Source organism: Choloepus didactylus, chromosome Y (genome assembly GCF_015220235.1).
Source record: "Choloepus didactylus isolate mChoDid1 chromosome Y, mChoDid1.pri, whole genome shotgun sequence".
In the NCBI taxonomy this organism is placed as follows: Eukaryota; Metazoa; Chordata; class Mammalia; order Pilosa; family Megalonychidae; genus Choloepus; species Choloepus didactylus.
In genome coordinates, this window is record NC_051335.1 from 12,196,784 (window position 1) to 12,217,584 (window position 20,801).

General features: G+C 36.8%; 1 protein-coding gene across 1 annotated transcript in view; it reads left to right on the plus strand.

Moving 5' to 3' along the window:
* The window catches only part of PPEF1 (protein phosphatase with EF-hand domain 1), a 180,291-nt gene extending 159,744 nt beyond the window's left edge, over nt 1-20,547 (plus strand). The window contains exons 14-17 of the mRNA XM_037822700.1: nt 3,993-4,099; nt 8,707-8,870; nt 19,353-19,437; nt 20,330-20,547. Of these exons, the coding sequence (XP_037678628.1) occupies nt 3,993-4,099; nt 8,707-8,870; nt 19,353-19,437; nt 20,330-20,547 (574 nt within the window). The remainder of the gene's footprint in view (nt 1-3,992; nt 4,100-8,706; nt 8,871-19,352; nt 19,438-20,329) is intronic.
* The last annotated feature ends 254 nt before the right edge of the window (nt 20,548-20,801 follow it).

The window sequence follows — 20,801 nt, forward strand, 5'->3', positions numbered from 1 at the left end:
ACTAAAATAGTTGAGTTTCTCCTTCCATGTGATGGCATTCATAACATATCTTCCCTTTTTGCCCTTTAACATTGTCTTTTAAGGTATTTTTAAATTATAAAATTAATGTTTGATAACAAGTGAAACAAAAATATATAGAAAGAAAATGGTAATGATCTCTTCTCCCCTGACTACTCAATAATCCTCTTCTCTAGAAGTAACTAAAACTAACAGCCTGAGGTGGACCCGTCTCCCCTCTACTCTTGCTCCTATAAAAATAGACAGTTATTTGTCCATTTTATTTAAAAAAAATTTGAGTACCTTCTATGTGTCCCTTATCAAGTACATGATTTGCAAATATTCCCTCATATTCTGTGGGTTGTCTTTTCCTTTTCTGATGTATTATTTACAGCACAAAAGTTTTTAATTTTGAGGAAGTCCAGTTGTCTATTTTTTTTTTCCTTTGGTTGCTTGTGTTTTTGGTGTTGTATTTAAAAAGCCATTGCATAACCCAAAGTTATGAAGATTTATTCCTATGATTTCTTCTAAGAGTTTTATAGTTTTAGCTCTTACATTTAGGTCTATGAACAATTTGTTTAGGTTCTGTGTGTGATATGAGGTAAGGATCCAACTTCATTCTTTTGCATGTGATGGTCCAATTGATGCAGCACCATCTGTTGAAAAGACTGTTCTGTCTCATTGGATGGTCTTGGCACACTTGTCAAAAATCAGTTGATCATAAGTGTAAGCGTTTATTTCTGGGCTTTCTATCATATTCCATTAATCTATATATCTACCCTAATGCAAGTACCACGCTGACTTGATTACTGTAGCTTTGCAGAAAGTTTTGAAGCTGAGAAATGTGAGTCCAACTTTGTTCTTCTTTTTCAAGATTGTTTTGGCTGTTCTATGTCCCTTACATTTCCATATGAATTTTAGGATCAGCTTGTCAATTTTGTATAAATGCTAGCTGGGATTTTGATAGAAATTATGTTGAATATTAAGTCTTCCAAAACATGAACATGGAATGTTACTCTATTTATTTAGATCTTTAATTTCTTTCAGTTGTGTTTTGTACTTTTCAGTGTACAGGTCTTGGACTTCTTTTGTTAAATCAATTCCTGAGTATTTTATTCATTTTGATGCTACTGTAAGTGGAATTGTTTTCTTAATTATATTTTGGAGTGTTCATTGTTAGTATCTAGACATACAATTGATTTTTGTATATTGATCTTATATTGATTTTGTGTGTTGATATTGTGTAAGCTTAATGAACTCCTTTTTAGTGGATTCCTTGGGATTTTTTATATACATGATGATATTATTTCTGAATGGAGAAAGTTTTACTTTTTTCTTCACAATCCAGATGCCTTTTATTTCTTTTTGCTTGCCTAATTGCCCTGACTAGAACCTCCAATACAATGATGAATAGAAATGGTGATAGTGGACATCTTTGTCTTGTATTTTATCTTAGGGGGAAAGACTTTAGTCTTTCACCATTAAGTATGATGTTAGTTGTAGGTTTTTGTAGATGTCTTTATCAGATTGAGGAAGTTCCTTTCTAGTCTTAGTTTGTTGAGTAATTTTATAATGAAAGGGTATTGCATATGTCAGATACTTTATCTGCATCTATTGAGATGGTCATGTGGATTTTGCCCTTTATTCTAATAATATGGTGTATTACATTGATTGATTTCAGATGTTAAACAGCTTTGTATTCCCGGGATAAATCCTACTTGGTCATGGTGTATAATCCTTTTAATATGTTGCTGGGTGTGGCTTGATAGTATTTTGTTTAGGAATTTTGCATATATATATTATTAAGGACTGTTGGTCTATGGTTTCCTTTTCTTATGATTTCTTTATCTAGTTTTGGTATCAGAGTAATACAGACTTTACAGACTAAGGTGGGCAGTATTCCCCCCCTTCTAATTTTAGGAAGAGTTTGTGAAGAACTGGTATTAGTTCTTCTAAAATGTTTGGTTGAATTTACCAGGGAAGTCATCTGGGCCTTGGCTTTTTTTGGTAGGAAGTTTTTGGATTACTTATTCAATTTATTTATTTATTATAGGTCTATAGTTTCAGTAGTTTGTGTCTTCTAGGAATTTGCCAATTTCATGTAGGTTATCCAATTTGTTGGCATACAATTATTCATATATTTCCTTATTATCCTCATTTCTGTAAGGTCAATAGTGATCTTTCCTCTTTCATTCCTGATTTCAATAATTTGAGTCTCTTTTTCTCTTGGTCAGTCTGACTGAAGGTATGTCAATTTTGTTGATCTTCTCAAAGAACTAATTTTTGGTTTTGTTATTATTATTTTTCTATTCTCTATGTCATTTTTTTCTGCTTTAATCTTTATAATTTCTTACCTTCACTTTGGGTTTAGTTTACTCTTTTTTTTGTTTGCTTTGCTAGTTTTCTAAGGTGGAGGATTATGTTATTGATTTGAGATTTTTCTTCTTTTTAAACGTAGGCATTTACAGCTATAAATTTTACTCTTAGGAACTGCTTTTGTTGCATCCCAAAATGTTTGGCATATTGTGTTTATATTTTCATTCATCCCAAGGCATTTTCTAATTTCTCTTGTGATTTCTTCTTCAACCCATTGGTTGTTTAGAAGTGTGTTGTTTAATTTATACACATTTGTAAATTTCCCGAACTGCTTTCTGTTATTAATGTCTAATTTATTTCTTTTATGGTCAGAAAAGATACTTCATATGATTTCAATACTTTTAAATATATTTAGGCTTGGTTTTATGGCTTTGCATAGGATCTATTGTAGAGAATGTTCCATATATGCTTGAGAAGAATGTATATTCTTCTGTTGTTGGCTGGAGTGTTTTATGCTTTTCTGTTAAGTGGAGTTGGTCTATAATGTGTTCAAGTCTTCTATATCTTTGTTGATTCTCCAACTAGTTGTTCTATCCATTATTGAAACTACAGAATTGATGTCTCCAACCATTATTATTGTATCATTTATTTTTCCCTTCAATTTTGTCATTTTTGCTTCATGGATTTTTTGGCTCTCTTATTAGGTTTATATATACATATATGTATACACACACACACACATAGTTATTTTATCTTTCTGATTGATTGACCCTTTTTATAATTATAAAATATCCCTCTTTATCTTGGGTAACAGTTTTTGTCTTGAAGTCTATTTTGTCTGCTCCACTCCAGCTCTCTTATCTTTGCTGTTTGCATGATATTTCTTTTTTTGTCTTTTTCCTTTCAACCTGCTTGAATCTTTGAAACTAAAGTGTGTCTCTTGTAGACAACACATAGCTGGATCTTGTCTGTCTTTTTTTTAATCTTGTCTCACAATATCTGCCTTTTGTTTTGTTTTCAAATCCAGTAACATTTAATGCTATTATTGATATGGCTGGATTTATGTCTGCCTCTTTTTATTTTTTGGTATTTGTCTCATGACTTCTTTGTACCTTTGTTCTTCCTTTACTTCAAGATTATTTTTGTAAATGGCCTGAAGTAGGAGTTTAGAATCCAGATGGTTGGCTAACTATGCTGGCACCATTTAGAAAAAAATGGTCTTTTCCTACTCACTGCAATGCCTCCTCTATTATATATATATTGTTCCCATACATAGTCATCTGTATTTATGAAATTTTTATTATTTTCTACTTGTGTACTTGTCTTCTCTTAGGTCAACACCCATTGTTTTATTTCAGTAACTTTATAGTAAAATTTAATCTCTGGTATAGCAAGTCCCTCTATTTTTTTCTTCTTTTTCAAAATTTTATTGGATATTCTCAGATATTAATTGTCCGTGTGAGTCTTTGAAATCCAAAAGAAAACCCATTTGTAATCCTTTTAGAATTTCACCAAATACCCACACATATACACTCTTACATTCACTATCTAGGAACATGGTGTGTATGAATTTAGGCAATTCATTTAAAGTGAAAATTGTTAAGTGATAACATAGCACGTTAAAATGAAACAGAACAGGATGGTTCCTGTAACTTTCATTTAATGTTTTCTTGACATAGGGTGCATGCTATTGAAAGTAGTGCCATCAGGATACTAAAAGAGAGAATTATTTCACGAAAATCTGACCTCATTTGTGCTTTTGAACTTTATGATCGCAGTAAATCAGGTAAGAAAATCAGGTAATGCTTGCCATTCCTTACCATACCAGGTTACATACTGATCAGTCATATAAGAAATCATAGAATTCTCTCTATATAAGCAAAAATTCTCTGATGTATTTCTTTGAGTTAAAATTTTTAAAAAAAGGAACCCATAGAACTATATTATACAACTGCAAACCCTAATGTAAACTATAGACTATATGTGGGCTATAGTTAATAGTATAATTATAATTAATATTGTTTCATCAATTATAATAAAGTTAACCACATAAATCCAAAATGTTAACAATAGAGAAAACTGTTTGTGAGGGAGCAGTATATTGGAACACTGTATTTTCTGGATGATTTTTCTGTAAACTTACAATTTTTCTAATAATTTTTTTTAAAAAAAGCACTAACAGTGACCTTCCATAATCTCATGAAAGCTCTCTACAAAAACCTATAACAAATAGCACACTTAATAGAAAAATGTTGAAAGCTTTCCTTCTAAGATTGACAATAAGGCAAGCATGCTATGGGAAGCTGAACAATGGCTCCCCAAATATGTCCACATTCCAATCTGTGGACTCTGCTACTCTTACCTTACATAGCAAAAGGAACTTTGAAGATGTAATTAAATTAAGGATTTTGAAATGGGAAAATTATCCTGGATTATGCAGGTGGGTCTGTTGTACTCACAATGGTCCTTATAAGAGGGAGGCAGGAGGACTTAGAGAAGAAGACAATGTGATGATTGAAGCAGAGATGAGAATAATGCACTTTGAAGATGGGGAAAGGGGCCACAAGATAAAATATAGGCAGCCCGTAGAAGCTGAAGAAGGCAAGGAAATGGATCTTCCCTTCGGAGCCTCCAGAAGGAACTGCCCTGCTGACATTTTGACTTTAGCCCATTGAAACTGACTTGGACTTATGACCCCCGTAACTGTAAGAGAATAAATTTATGTTAATTTAATTCCATGATAATTTGTTACAGCAGCAATTGGAAATTAATACAGATGCTCCCAGTCAACACCTCTATTCAACATTGTACTCATGATGCTAGCCAATGCAATAAGGCAAGATAAGGAAATAAAATGGTAATTGGAAAGGAAGAAATAAAACTCATTATTTGTAGACAACACGATTAAGTATGTAGAAAAGTCCAAAGAAATCCACAGAAAAACTATTAGAATTCATTTTATTAGAATTAGAATGATTCAAATTAATAAGTGAATTTGGCAAGTTATTGACCACAAGGTCAATACATGGAAATTGATTGCATTTCCATATGTTAGTGTATCAGTCAGAGTCTAGCCAACAGACAGAAACCATACCAGTAATTTGAACAGAGAAATTTAATATAAAGAATTATTAACTAGTAAAAGGTGATTAACTACTAAAAGGAATAAAAGAGAACTCCAAAGAATATAGGAATAGCAAGTATAGGGAGCAGCTACTGTCTGTAGGGCTCTGAAAGAATACCCCAAAAAGACACAAACTTGCTGAGATTCAGACCTCTTTGGAGAACATTTGGCTGTGGCCCACTGGACAGAGAAGTTCAATGAGGTGCTTCAGGTGTGACCTTATCTGCAGCTGGTGGGCCAGGACTGAAGAGGAGGGAGCCACTCACTGGGGTGCCAGCAAAACTCTCTAAAGGCTGTGTACCACTATGTCTCCCACACACTACAGCCATGCACTAGGGTGTCAGTGAAATTCACTACAGGGTGGGTGCCCTGCGTCTCCTACATAACTCTGCCAACCATGCTGTGCTGTAGAAGCAAGAAGAAAAGCACACCAGAACCAGAAAGAGAAGCTGTTTCTTCTGCTATTCTTTGCAGCATTCTTTCTGCGCCCTATACTGATAGTTTAACATTATAGCAGCTGTAAAAGGAGAAATATTTAAGGGGTCCAGCTCTAGTATCACAAAACAGGGCAAAGAAGTATAGGTTTTGAGTTGAATGAGAATAAATTGATAACCGGTGTAACCAGCAATTAACTTTTAGATAATGCCATTTTAAAAAATATGTCATTCACAATAGATAAAATAATCAAGTATGTAGGAAGAAATATAATAAATGATGTATGAAATTTCTTCATGGAAACTATAAAATATTAAGAGAAATCAAAGAGGACTGAAATAAATGCATGGGTATTGTGCTCAGAGTTATCAAGATAAATTCTCCCCAAATTGTTCTGTAGGTTCAATGCAATCCCAATCAAAATCCCAACATGAGATTTTTTCATAGATCTTGAGAAGCTGCATCTGAAATTTATATGGAAGTGCAAGAGGGCAAGAATAGCCAAGACATTCTTGAAGAAAAAGAATAAGGTTGGAGTACTTGTCCCGCAGTACAGCAAGACATATTATAAGGGTATGGTAATTATAATAGTATGGAATTGGCACCAGGATAACCCACATGGACAAATGGAACTAAAATAGAGAATCCTGAAAAAGATGCATGCATATATGGACACTTTAAGGTGTCACTGCCACACAGTGAGAATAAGGTAGTCTTTTCAATAAATGATGCTGGGCCAAATGGACAGCCATATGAAAAAGAGAAATGACCCATAGCTCATACGTCTATAAGAATCAATTCCAGGTAGATTGTAGATCTAATTATGAAAGGCAAAAGCAAAGCTTATGGAAGGAGAATTTACAGAAGAATTTATTTATGCCATTGGACTTGGCAAAGATGTCATAAACAGTACGGGAAAACACTAACCATAAAGAAAAAAGTGGTGATTTTAATTACATTAAAATTAAGAACTTCTGGTCATCAAACTATACCGCTAAAGGAATGAAAAAAAGGCAAACCATAGAATGAGAGAAGTTATTTGCAACACAAGCAATTGACAAAAGTCTCACATCCAGAAAATATAAATAACACCTGCTAATCAAAATAAAAAGACAGAAAATGCAGTAGAAAGATTGGCAAGAGACTTGTATAGCCAGTTCACTAAAGAGGATATCCAAATAGCCAATATATGAAAAGGTGCTCAACCTCTTTGGTAATATGTGAAACAAAAATTAAATCCACAATGAGATATTACTACACAGCCCCTAGAATGGCTGATATGAAAAATATTGGCAATATCAAGTGTTGGCAAAGATGTGGACCAACAGGAACTCTCATATACTGCTGATAGAAGTCTAAATTGGTGCAACCATATCAGAAAACTGGAGTATCAAATGAAGCTATGCTTTTTATATACCCTATCATCCAGAAATTTCACTCCTAAGTATATACCCAACAGAAATGCAGGGAGATATGTGCACCAAAGGTACATACAGAAATATTCTTAGTAATATGGTTTGTAATAACCCCAAACTACAGATATCCAATGTCCATCAATAATAGAATGGATATTTAAGTTGTGAATACTCATACCATGGAATACATATGTCAATGAAAATGAATAAACTACAGTACCTAAATGGAACAACAGGGCTGAACTATTGTTCAGCAAAAGCCAGAAGGTCTCTCCTCCCAAATATATTATTGGATGATTCCATTTATATAGAGATCAAAAAAGGCAAAAAATAAACTATAGTGTGAGGGATCAAGATAGCAGCTCTCCTTGGGAAAGTGGGATGTGGTAATAATTGTGTGGGGTACACAATTTGGGTACTATCAGTGTTTTATTTCTTGTCCTTGGTGGTGGTTGCATGAGTTCCATTTATGATAATTCCTTGAGCTCTGTATTTGTTTTGTGAACTTTTCTGTATGTGATAAACTTCAATTAAAAATAAATTGTCCTTAGCTGGTAAGTGTGTGGGGAAATGGGCTGGTGGGAATGTAAATGGATAGACTCTTTCTGGAAAGCAGTTTGATAATATGTATCAAAAACCTTAAAAAATATGCATACCCTTTGATCCAGCAATTCCACATCTAGGAGTTATTCTAAGGAATAGTTTCATAGTCATTAAAATGATGATGTAGATCTATGTTTATAATATAAATGGATGTCCATAGTTTATTATAAGTAAAAAAGGAGATTAAATATGTATGTGGGTTTTGTCATATGCAATACATAGATATAAAATTTATGCTAGAGTGTAATGTATATTTGATTTTAAGAGATAAAATATGTATAATTTATGTATATTCATGTTTATATACATAGCAAAAGGAGTGGAAATAACAACATTGTTTTCTGTACGTCCTAAATTATTTTAAATTAGCATATCTTTAATAATCAGAAGGAAATGGAGATTTTCTATTTTGAAAAACTACATGCAATATTAGGGGAAAAAGATATTATATAGGAAAATGAAAGGTGAGTAAAGTAAATCTTTTATTCTTTATATTCTTTTGTGTTTTCAAATCTTCTCTAATAAGCATACCTTACTTTGTTAATCAGAAAATGGAAAAAAATTAACACTAAAAGGCTTGATTTCTTATAAGTATAATAAGGGGAAGATCTGTGGAACACTGGACTTTCTTAAGTTGATTCCTCCCTGAGAGCTGTGTGGTCTGGAAGGACAGATCATAGAGGAGAGCAGGAGGTACCCAGGCCTCAGAACCCCAGACTGCCCACTCACTCTACCAAGGAGGCTGTGTTTCTTTATCAAATTATAAACAAATGTAAACAAATGATAAGACTTTTGTTGTGTTGTTGTTGTTGTTAGGAAAACTTTCTTTGGGCCAGTGGGCTTTTTCCATGGAGAGCATTTTGGGGCTGAACTTACCATGGAGATCCCTGAGATTGCATCTGGTAAACACAGACAAAGATGGAAATATTGACTACATGTCCAGCTTCCAGGATATCCACATTCAAAAACCTGTGAAAGAGGCAAGTGAAACATAGCCCCAGTTAAAACCTGGCTGGAGCAAAACACACTTTGGACAACCTAAACGAGTAACTTAGCCCTTCAAAAATTGGGGGATGTAATCATCTTGTAGCTGTCTTAGGAAAGACCTAAGAGGGATCTCCCAAGTACATTGTGATATCGTCAGGAAATTTGTGTACTCTGAGGATAGGCACCCACTCCTGCAAAGGCAAGCAAATCCATGGCAAGCGTGATTCTTATTTTAAGTGTTGTCTCGTGAAGGGAAGATTTGACATCCATTCTTTCATACAACATACCCTTTAAAATACTCACTGTATTTCCTATGAAGCTGTGAAGTTATAGACTTGCTTACATGACCCAGAATATGCCTTAAAGATTTTTTTTTAATTCAGTTTTATTGAAATATATTCACACCATACAGTCATCCATGGTATACAATCAACTGTTCACAGTATGATCATACAGTTATGCGTTCATCACCACAATCTATTTCTGAACATTTTCCTTACATCAGAAAGAATCAGAATAAGAATAAAAAATAAAAGTGAAAAGAGAATACCCAAACCATCCCCCCATCCCACCCTATTTGTCATTTAGTTTTTACTCCTATTTTTCTACTGATTTTTTTTTCAATTTTTAAACTTTGTTTATCAAAAAATTAAAAACAAACAGGCAATCTTTGTTGCTCAGATGCGGCCCTCTCTCTCTGGCTAAGCCAACTTGAAAGGTGAAATCACTGCCCTCCCCCCTACGTGGGATCAGACACCCAGGGAAGTGAATCTCCCTGGCAACGTGGAATATGACTCCCGGGGAGGAATGTAGACCCGGCATCGTGGGATGGAGAACATCTTCTTGACCAAAAGGGGGATGTGAAAGGAAATGAAATAAGCTTCAGTGGCAGAGAGATTCCAAAACGAGCCGAGAGATCACTCTGGTGGGCACTCTTACGCACACTTTAGACAACCTTTTTTAGGTTCTAAAGAATTGGGGTAGCTGGTGGTGGATACCTGAAACTATTAAACTACAACCCAGAACCCATGAATCTCGAAGACAGTTGTATAAAAATGTAGCTTATGAGGGGTGACAGTGGGATTGGGAATGCCATAAGGACCAAACTCCACTTTGTCTAGTTTATGGATGGATGTGTAGAAAAGTAGGGGAAGCAAACAAACAGACAAAGGTACCTAGTGTTCTTTTTTACTTCAATTGCTCTTTTTCACTCTAATTATTATTCTTGTTATTTTTGTGTGTGTGCTAATGAAGGTGTCAGGGATTGATTTAGGTGATGAATGTACAACTATGTAATGGTACTGTAAACAATCGAAAGTACAATTTGTTTTGTATGACTGCGTGGTATGTGAATATATCTCAATAAAATGATGATTAAAAAAAAAAAAAAAACAAACAGGCAAACAACAACCAAAAAAACCCCACAACATTTCAAACAAAGCAATGGATTAAGGAAAACAAATAAACTAAAATAACTACTTTGCTTCCAATATGTTCCTGCCATACCCCAAGAAAGTTAATAAACCATGTCCAAACAGAGGAGTAAGAAAAACAAATAATCTAAAATAACTGCATTGCTTCCATCATGTTCCTACCATACCCCAAGAAAATTAACAACCCCTAAGAAAACAAAGGAATAAGAGAAAAAAAAAACCTAAAATAACTCTATTGCTTCCAACATGATCTTACTATATCCAAGAAAGTTTACAAACCATAATCATTCCTGAGCATTCCCATAACATTGAGATTACCCTCCATAGTTTATCTGTTCTTATTAGATTATCATTCCCCCTCCACTAATTGGTATCTCTAGGTCCCCTACATTCTACAGTATAAAACATTGTACATTTTTCACAGAATTCACTTTAGTGGTAACATACAATATCTTTCTTTTTGTGCCTGGCTTATTTTGCTCAGCATTATGTCTTTTTTTTTTTTTTTAATCTTCATTTTATTGAGATATATTCATATACCACGCAGTCATACAAAACAAATCGTACTTTCGATTGTTCACAGTACCATTACATAGTTGTACATTCATCACCCAAATCAATCCCTGACACCTTCATTAGCGCACACACAAGAATAACAAGAATAATAATTAGAGTGAAAAAGAGCAATTGAAGTAAAAAAGAACACTGGGTACCTTTGTCTGTTTGTTTCCTTCCCCTATTTTTCTACTCATCCATCCATAAACTAGACAAAGTGGAGTGTGGTCCTTATGGCTTTCCCAATCCCCTTGTCACCCCTCATAAGCTACATTTTTATACAACTGTCTTCGAGATTCATGGGTTCTGGGTTGTAGTTTGATAGTTTCAGGTATCCACCACCAGCTACCCCAATTCTTTAGAACCTAAAAAGGATTGTCTAAAGTGTGCGTAAGAGTGCCCACCAGAGTGACCTCTCGGCTCCTTTTGGATTCTCACTGCCACTGAAGCTTATTTCATTTCCTTTCACATGCCCCTTTTGGTCAAGAAGATGTTCTCCGTCCCACGATGCCGGGTCTACATTCCTCCCCGGGAGTCATATTCCACGTTGCCAGGGAGATTCACTCCCCTGGGTGTCTGATCCCACGTAGGGCGGAGGGCAGTGATTTCACCTTTCAAGTTGGCTTAGCTAGAGAGACAGGGCCACATGTGAGCAACAAAGAGGCATTCGGGAGGAGGCTCTTAGGCACAACCAAAGGGAGGCCTAGCCTCTCCTTTGCAGCAACCGTCTTCCCAAGGGAAAAACCTGTGGTAGAGGGCTCAACCCATCAAACCACCAGTCCCCTATGTCTGTGGTCATGTTAGCAACCATGGAGGTGGGGTAGGCGAATACCCCTGCATTCTCCACAGGCTCCTCAAGGGGGCACTGCATCTTTTTTTTTTCCTCCTTTTTTTTTTTTTTTAACTTTCCCTTCTTTTTTAAATCAACTCTATGAAAAAAAAGTTAAAAAGAAAACAAACATACAATAAAAGAACATTTCAAAAAGACCATAACAAGGGAGTAAGAAAAAGACAACTAACCTAACTGCTTAACTTCCAACATGTTCCTACTTTACCCCAAGAAAGTTACCTAATATAGCAACATTTCTGTGAACTTGCTCCTACTATATCCATCAGAAATTAACAGACCATAGTCATTCCTAGGCATCCCCAGAACGTTAAATAGCTTATCTGTTCTTCTTGGATTATTGTTCCCCCTTCCTTAATTGCTCTCTATTGCTAGTTCCCCTACATTCTACATTATAAACCATTTGTTTTACATTTTTCAAAGTTCACATTAGTGGTAGCATATAATATTTCTCTTTTTGTGCCTGGCTTATTTCACTCAGCATTATGTCTTCAAGGTTCATCCATGTTGTCATATGTTTCACCAGATCGTTCCTTCTTACTGCTGCGTAGTATTCCATCGTGTGTATATACCACATTTTATTTATCCACTCATCTGTTGAAGGACATTTGGGTTGTTTCCATCTCTTGACAATTGTGAATAATGCTGCTATGAACATTGGCGTGCAGATATCTGTCCGTGTCACTGCTTTCCAATCTTCCGGGTATATACCGAGAAGTGCAATCGCTGGATCGAATGGTAACTCTATATCTAGTTTTCTAAGGAACTGCCAGACTGACTTCCAGAGTGGCTGAACCATTATACAGTCCCACCAACAGTGAATAAGAGTTCCAATTTCTCCACATCCCCTCCAGCATTTGTAGTTTCCTGTTTGTTTAATGGCAGCCATTCTAACCGGTGTTAGATGGTATCTCATTGTGGTCTTAATTTGCATCTCTCTAATAGCTAGTGAAGCTGAACATTTTTTCATGTGTTTCTTGGCCATTTGTATTTCCTCTTCAGAGAACTGTCTTTTCATATCTTTTGCCCATTTTATAATTGGGCCGACTGTACTATTGTCATTGAGTTGTAGGATTTCTTTATATATGCAAGATATCAGTCTTTTGTCAGATACATGGTTTCCAAAAATTTTTTCCCATTGAGTTGGCTGCCTCTTTACCTTTTTGAGAAATTCCTTTGAGGTGCAGAAACTTCTAAGCTTGAGGAGTTCCCATTTATCTATTTTCTCTTTTGTTGCTTGTGCTTTGGGTGTAAAGTCTAGGAAGTGGCCACCTAATACAAGGTCTTGAAGATGTTTTCCTACATTATCTTCTAGGAGTTTTATGGTACTTTCTTTTATATTGAGATCTTTGGTCCATTTTGAGTTAATTTTTGTGTAGGGGGTGAGGTAGGGGTCCTCTTTCATTCCTTTGGATATGGATATCCAACTCTCCCAGCCCCATTTGTTGAAAAGACCATTATGACTCAGTTCAGTGACTTTGGGGGCCTTATCAAAGATCAGTCGGCCATAGATATGAGGGTCTATCTCCGAATTCTCAATTTGATTCCATTGATCTATATGTCTATCTTTGTGCCAGTACCATGCTGTTTTGGCAACTGTGGCTTTATAATACGCTTCAAAGTCAGGGAGTTTAAGTCCTCCCACTTCGTTTTTGTTTTTTAGAGTGTCTTTAGCAATTCGAGGCATCTTCCCTTTCCAAATAAATTTGATAACTAGCTTTTCCAAGTCTACAAAGTAGGTTGTTGGAATTTTGATTGGGATTGCATTGAATCTGTAGATGAGTTTGGGTAGAATTGACATCTTAATGACATTTAGTCTTCCTATCCATGAACATGGAATATTTATCCATCTTTTAAGGTCCCCTTCTATTTCTTTTAGTAGAGTTATGTAGTTTTCTTTGTATAGGTCTTTTACATCTTTGGTTAAGTTTATTCCTAGGTACTTGAATTTTTTAGTTGCTATGGAAAATGGTCTCTTTTTCTTGAGTGTTTCTTCGGTTTGTTCATTTCTAGCATATAGAAACATTACTGACTTATGTGCATTAACCTTGTATCCCGCTACTTTCCTAAATTTGTTTATTAGCTCTAGTAGCTGTATCGTCGATTTCTCAGGGTTTTCTAGATATAAGATCATATCATCTGCAAACAATGACAGTTTTACTTCTTTTCCAATTTGGATGCCTTTTATTTCTTTGTCTTGCCGGATTGCCCTGGCTAGCACTTCCAGCACAATGTTGAATAACAGTGGTGACAGCGGGCATCCTTGTCTTGTTCCTGATCTTAGAGGGAAGGCTTTCAGTCTCTCACCATTGAGTATTATGCTGGCTGTGGGTTTTTCGTATATGCTCTTTATCATGTTGAGGAAGTTTCCTTCAGTTCCTACCTTTTGAAGTGTTTTTATCAAAAATGGGTGTTGGATTTTGTCAAATGCTTTTACAGCATCTATTGAGATGATCAATTGATTTTTCCCTTTTGACTTGTTAATGTGTTGTAATACATTGATTGATTTTCTTATGTTGAACCATCCTTGCATGCCTGGAATGAACCCCACTTGGTCATGGTGTATGATATTTTTAATGTGTCTTTGGATTCAATTTGCAAGTATTTTGTTGAGGATTTTTGCATCTATATTCATTAGGGAGATTGGCCGGTAGTTTTCCTTTTTTGTAGCATCTTTGCCTGGTTTTGGTATTAGATTGATGTTAGCTTCATAAAATGAGTTAGGTAGTGTTCCATTTTTTTAAATGTTTTGAAAGAGTTTGAGTAAGATTGGTGTCAGTTCTTTCTGGAAAGTTTGGTAGAATTCCCCTGTGAAGCCATCTGGCCCTGGGCATTTATTTGTGGGAAGATTTTTGATGACTGATTGGATCTCTTTGCTTGTGATGGGTTGGTTGAGGTCTTCTATTTCTTCTCTGGTCAGTCTAGGTTGTTCATATGCTTCCAGGAAATTGTCCATTTCTTCTACATTGTCCAGTTTGTTGCCATACAGTTGTTCATAATATCCTCTTATAATTTTTTTAATTTGTTCAGGATCTGCAGTTATGTCACCTTTTTCATTCATTATTTTGTTTATATGGGTCTTCTCTCTTTTTGATTTTGTCAGTCTAGCTAGGGGCTTGTCAATCTTGTTGATCTTCTCAAAGAACCAACTTTTGGTGATATTTATCCTCTCTATTGTTTTTTTGTTCTCTATGTCATTTATTTCTGCTTTAATCCTTGTTATTTCTTTTCTTCTACTTGGTTTAGGATTGGTTTGCTGTTCATTTTCTAGCTTCTTCAGTTGATCCATTAGTTCTTTGATTTTGGCTCTTTCTTCCTTTTTAATATATGCGTTTAGTGCTATAAATTTCCCCCTTAGCACTGCTTTTGCTGCATCCCATAGGTTTTGGTATGTTGTGTTCTCATTTTCATTTGTCTCTCTATATTTAGCAATTTCTCTTGCTATTTCTTCTTTAACCCACTGATTGTTTAGGAGTGTGTTGTTTAACCTCCAGGTATTTGTGAATTTTCTAAGTCTCTGATGGTTATTGACTTCTAATTGTATTCCATTGTGGTCAGAGAATGTGCTTTGAATAATTTCAATCTTTTTAAATTTATTGAGGCTTGTTTTATGTCCCAGCATATGATCTATTCTGGAGAAAGTTCCGTGAGCACTAGAAAAGTATGTGTATCCTGGTGATTTGGGATGTAATGTCCTGTATATGTCTGTTAAATCTAATTCATTTATCAGATTGTTTAGGTTTTCAATTTCCTTATTGGTCTTCTGTCTGGTTGATCTATCTATAGGAGAGAGTGATGTGTTGAAGTCTCCCACAATTATTGTGGAAACATCAATTGCTTCCTTTAGTTTTGCCAGTGTTTCTCTCATGTATTTTGTGGCACCTTGATTGAGTGCATAGACATTTACGATTGTTATTTCTTCTTGCTGAATTGCCCCTTTTATTAGTACGTAGTGGCCTTCTTTGTCTCTCAAAACATCCCTGCATTTGAAGTCTATTTTATCTGAGATTAATATTGCTACACCTGCTTTCTTTTGGCTGTAGCTTGCATGAAATATTTTTTTCCATCCTTTCACTTTCAGTTTCTTTGTGTCCCTGTGTCTAAGATGAGTCTCTTGTATGCAACATATTGATGGTTCATTTTTTTTTGATCCGTTCTGTGAATCTATATCTTTTAATTGGGGAGTTTAATCCATTTACATTCAGCGTTATAACCGTGAAGGCATTTCTTGAATCAGCCATCTTATCCTTTGGTTTATGTTTGTCATATTTTTCCCCTCTGTCTCTTAATATCCTTTATTTTACCCATACCGAATCTCTTTAGTACTGAACCTTTCTCCAGGTCTCTCTGTCCTTTCTTTGTTTCTCTGTGTGTAGGGCTCCCTTTAGTATCTCCAGTAGGGCAGGTCTCGTGTTAGCAAATTCTCTCAGCATTTGTTTGTCTGTGAAAAATTTAAGCTCTCCCTGAAATTTGAAGGAGAGCTTTGCTGGAAAAAGTATTCTTGGCTGGAAATTTTTCTCACTCAGAATTTTAAATATATCGTGCCACTGCCTGCTCGCCTCCATGGTGGCTGCTGAGTAGTCACTACTTAGTCTTATGCTGTTTCCTTTGTATGTGGTGAATTGCTTTTCTCTTGCTGCTTTCAGAACTTGCTCCTTCTCTTCTGGGTTTGATAGTGTGATCAGTATATGTCTCGGAGTGGGTTTATTTGGATTTATTCTATTTGGAGTTCGCTGAGCATTTATGATTTGTGTGTTTATGTTGTTTAGAAGATTTGGGAAGTTTTCCCCAACAATTTCTTTGAATACTCTTCCTAGACCTTTACCCTTTTCTTCCCCTTCTGGGACACCAATGAGTCTTATATTCGGACATTTCATATTATCTATCATATCCCTGAAGTCCATTTCGATTTTTTCAATTTTTTTCCCCATTCTTTCTTTTATGCTTTCATTTTCCATTCTGTCATCTTCCAGGTCACTGATTCGTTGTTCAACTTCCTCTAGTCTTGTACTATGAGTGTCCAGAATCTTTTTAATTTAGTCAACAGTTTCTTTAATTTCCATAAGATCATCCATTTTTTTATTTAGTCTTGCAATGTCATCTTTATGCCCTTCTAGGGTCTTCTTGATTTCCTTTATCTCCCGTACTATGGTCTCATTGTTCATCTTTAGTTCTTTGAGTAGCTGCTCTAGGTGCTGTGTCTCTTCTGGTCTTTGGATTTGGGTGCTTGGGTTGGGTTATCCATATCGTCTGGTTTTTTCATATGCTTTATAATTTTCTGTTGTTTTTGGCCTCGTGGCATTTGCTGAACTTGATAGAGTTCTTTTAGGATTTGTAGACCAATTGAAGTCCTTATCTCTAATTTATCAGATCTACAGCTTCATGGAGTACACTTTCTCTAACTAACCAGCAGGTGGCGTCCACGAGCCACCTGTTCTCCACAAGCCAGTTCTCCCCTGCTTAGCCTTTTTGGTGAGTGGGGGAGTGAGCCTTGTGGGGTCCAATTGGTGTACCAAGCTTGCGTGTGTAGTTGGTGTTGCCTGCCCTGTATATGGGGCGTGTTTCTGGGCAGTCAGGGAGGGGGGGTGGCTCTAACAATCAAATCTCCCTGGTGATCCTAGAGTTTTAAAGCTGCTGCAATAGTCTAATCCTTCAGTTCAGTCCTGCCACAGTTTGTCTCTGCCACTGACCCACAAGTCCTTGGTATTGGCATATGGCTCCTGAGACTTGCAAGTGGGCCCCTCTTCCAGGCCGTGCACCCCAGGTCCTCTGTTGAGGGATGACTGTGCTATATCACAGGTGAGTGCCGTCCCCCCATGGCAGTTCTGGGCTGCTGGGCTGTGTAGGGAGGCTCCCAGTCTGCTGAAATGATGGCTGAATGGGGCTTTGTTAATTCACACTGCTCTACTTTCCCAACTCTGGGACAATCAGCTGAGGTTGCAGGGAAGGTTAATGTCCACGCCCAGTTTTGTGGTGTGTGCCTGTTATTTGAAGCACTTCCATCACACTGGGTTGTCTGGGGCAGTTCTGGGCTATGGGGCTGGCGATAGGCAGGAGTGTTTCCTGTCCACTAGGATGATGGCTGTGAGCGGACACCCCCCTTTCTTGGGAAGTTGTGGTGTTTAGTGAATCTTCTCAGCCACTGGATTATTGCGTTTTGTCTCAGAGCTCTCCTAGTTCTGCTCTTGACTTGACCTGCCCAAATAGTAAGTCTTTGAAGCTTTCTGTATTGGCTTCTTAGAGTAATTGTTTTAGAAAAAGAAAAAAGGTTTAAAAAAAAAAAAGAAAAGAAAACGGGCCCTCCTCAGAGATCTAATGGGTTATTGAAATGCTAAGAGACAAAGCAACCAGGGCCATTAAGGAAGGGTCCACAGGGCAGAGAGATCAGCTTTTCTTCGGGATTTGCATATGCGCCTCAGGGCCCTTCCCCTTTCTATGTTCACCAGAACTCCAAAAATCCTCCGCTTTTATTTTGGAGTTGTTCGTGTTGTTTTTTTTCTATGCCTGTCTCCTCTCTGCTGGGCTGGCTGCTCTCAGATTCTGTGGTGTCTGGTCTCAGTGTATCTATGGTTGGATTTGGATCAGTAGAATGAGTTTCCGATAAGGGCTGCCACTGCACTTCTCCCTTTTCCTTCCTGGAGCTGACAGCCCCTCCTCCCACAGGACTGAGCCTGGCAGGGAGGGGCACGGGTCCCCTGGCCGCAAAAACTTACAGATTTCGCTGATCTCAGCAGTTCCACGTTTTCATGAGTGTTGTATGAAGTATGCCCAAAGTCAGATTGCTCTGTGGTGTCCAGTCCACGCAGTTCCTGGCTTTCTACCTACTTTCCTGGAGGAGTAACTAAAACATACAGCTCACCAGTCTGCCATCTTGCCCCGCGAGCATGCCTTAAAGATTTTTAAAATTTAGCATCCCTTATTAAAATGTGAATACCCCAGGGAGAGGTGTCAGCTCTCTAGTATTTGTTAGTTAACAACTCATCAGCAATACGTTAACATTGAGCTGAAAGTGAGCCCATAAGAACTGACACTTGGGTGGTTGATTGCAGGGGAGATGAGAGGTTAGGAACAGAGAGAAGGGAGGGAGAGTGCAGGAGCGAGAAAAGGAGGAGGCTTTTGGCTTCACTTAAGGGGCAGTTCAGTGCAGTGACTACAATTATAGGCCTTGACTCTAGGCAGCTGCGATTCAACTCCCACTTACCAGCTATGTGAACCTGGGGAGAGTTACTTTACCTCTCTGCTTTCTAATCTGTAAAATGAACCCGATAGTAGTTCTGTTCCTACTCTTTAGGATTGTGGTTGGGGACTAAATGAAATAACCCACATAAGTAAGCTCTTTGTGCAGAGCCTGGCATAGAGGTACTCTTGGTAAATGCTGACTTTTGTTATTTACTGCTTCCTTATTCTTCTTGGCCCTGTCCCCTGAGGAACACACACTGCAGACCAGTGCAGAAAACAAAGAGCACGGTACTTTAGCTGATTGAAGAGTGTTGGGACTCCAAGGAAGGCTGCCTTTTCAAATTTCTATCTCAGTCATACAATTTGAATTTGTGATAATATTTCATGATTGTTACATTTACTGAACTTGATTTGTGCCATTAATTCTATATGTTTTAATGCTCAGAAAATCTTTATTGTAGGCTCAGTCTACTCTAATTGAAATTTTGTACAGATACCGATCTGACCTGCAGATCATATACAATGTAATTGACTCTGATCACTCAGGTAAGTGAACTTTCTTTAATTAATTCAGTACTAAAAAGCAAAAGCTAGTCTGTTTTTCTGAATCCAGAACTCCTTTTTTTTAAATTTTTTAAAATTTTTTATTGATTTCCTTCTTCATCCAAGCTTGATTAAACTTAAGGGGAATAAGTGAGCTCACCTTTTTTATTATTATTGTTATTTTAGTTTGGCCCACAAACTCTGTATTCAAGACCAAAGAGGCCTACATAAGCCTATGTATCCATTGGGAAACTGGAATAGCTCCTTTTATAAATCACCAGCACAAATCCACTGCCCGTTTAAAAAGCTTAATTACTCCTGGCAATAAAAAAATCAGATTCTGTTTTGGGGACTGAGAGCTGTGACAACTCATTTTCTACTTAGCTTATTTTTCAAACTTAAAAAAAATCAAATCTATTGCAGAGACCTTTTATAAAGAATAAAAAATCAATAATCCAACACATGAAAGTAAATTACTGCTATAAAAAAGGCAGAGCACCATTGTTTGCGATCCTCTTATTTAGTCCCGGGGTATCAGGGTATCCTCTCCTTCTGCTTTGATGTCACCTTCCTCTCTGCATTCCTTCTGTGTCCCCTCCCTTAGATTTCAGATCTTAAAATTTCTATACCACATATAGCTCCACAGCCCACAGTCCTTTCACTATTTACTCATTCTGGCTTTTGAATAATCTCAGGATCACTTGGTAGTTGAAAGGGACGTATTGTTTCTTACATTTGTGATCTTACTCTTTCCTTTCCATTTCCTTCAGTGTCTCAGTGGTCAGGCATATTAGTGAGCTTCTAATCGAGACTATTCAATCAATACGACTGCCCCATCCCTCCCTTAGGTGGGTCTTAACATGAACACTCACAGCCTTCTCCTATATTCTCTTAGGCCTGATTTCCATGGAAGAATTTCGTACCATGTGGCAACTTTTCTGTACTCACTACAGTGTTCACATTGATGACTCCCAAGTTGATGAGCTCGCCAACAGAATGGACCTAAACAAAGACGGAAACATTGACTTTAACGAGTTCTTAAAGGCTTTCTATGTAGTGCATAAATTTGATCATCTGAACAAATCAGACACCAACCTGGCTGGCCAAAAATGAAGGCTTCACTCAGCCTCCGTGTATATAGCTGGATCCTAATCACAGACACAATATTTACCAGGACCCTTGAAATTCATAGTCAGTAGTAGAGAAGAGTAGACCCCAGCTCACTCCACAAACAAATGCATGATATGGATGTTGGAAATTCCTAGTGAATTGTTAATGTTAAGACTAGGTTAAATGTCATCTGATAGGATTTTGTTCCAGTATTAGGACCCACACATTGCCAGGGAGAAACTGAGTTTGAGTCTAGT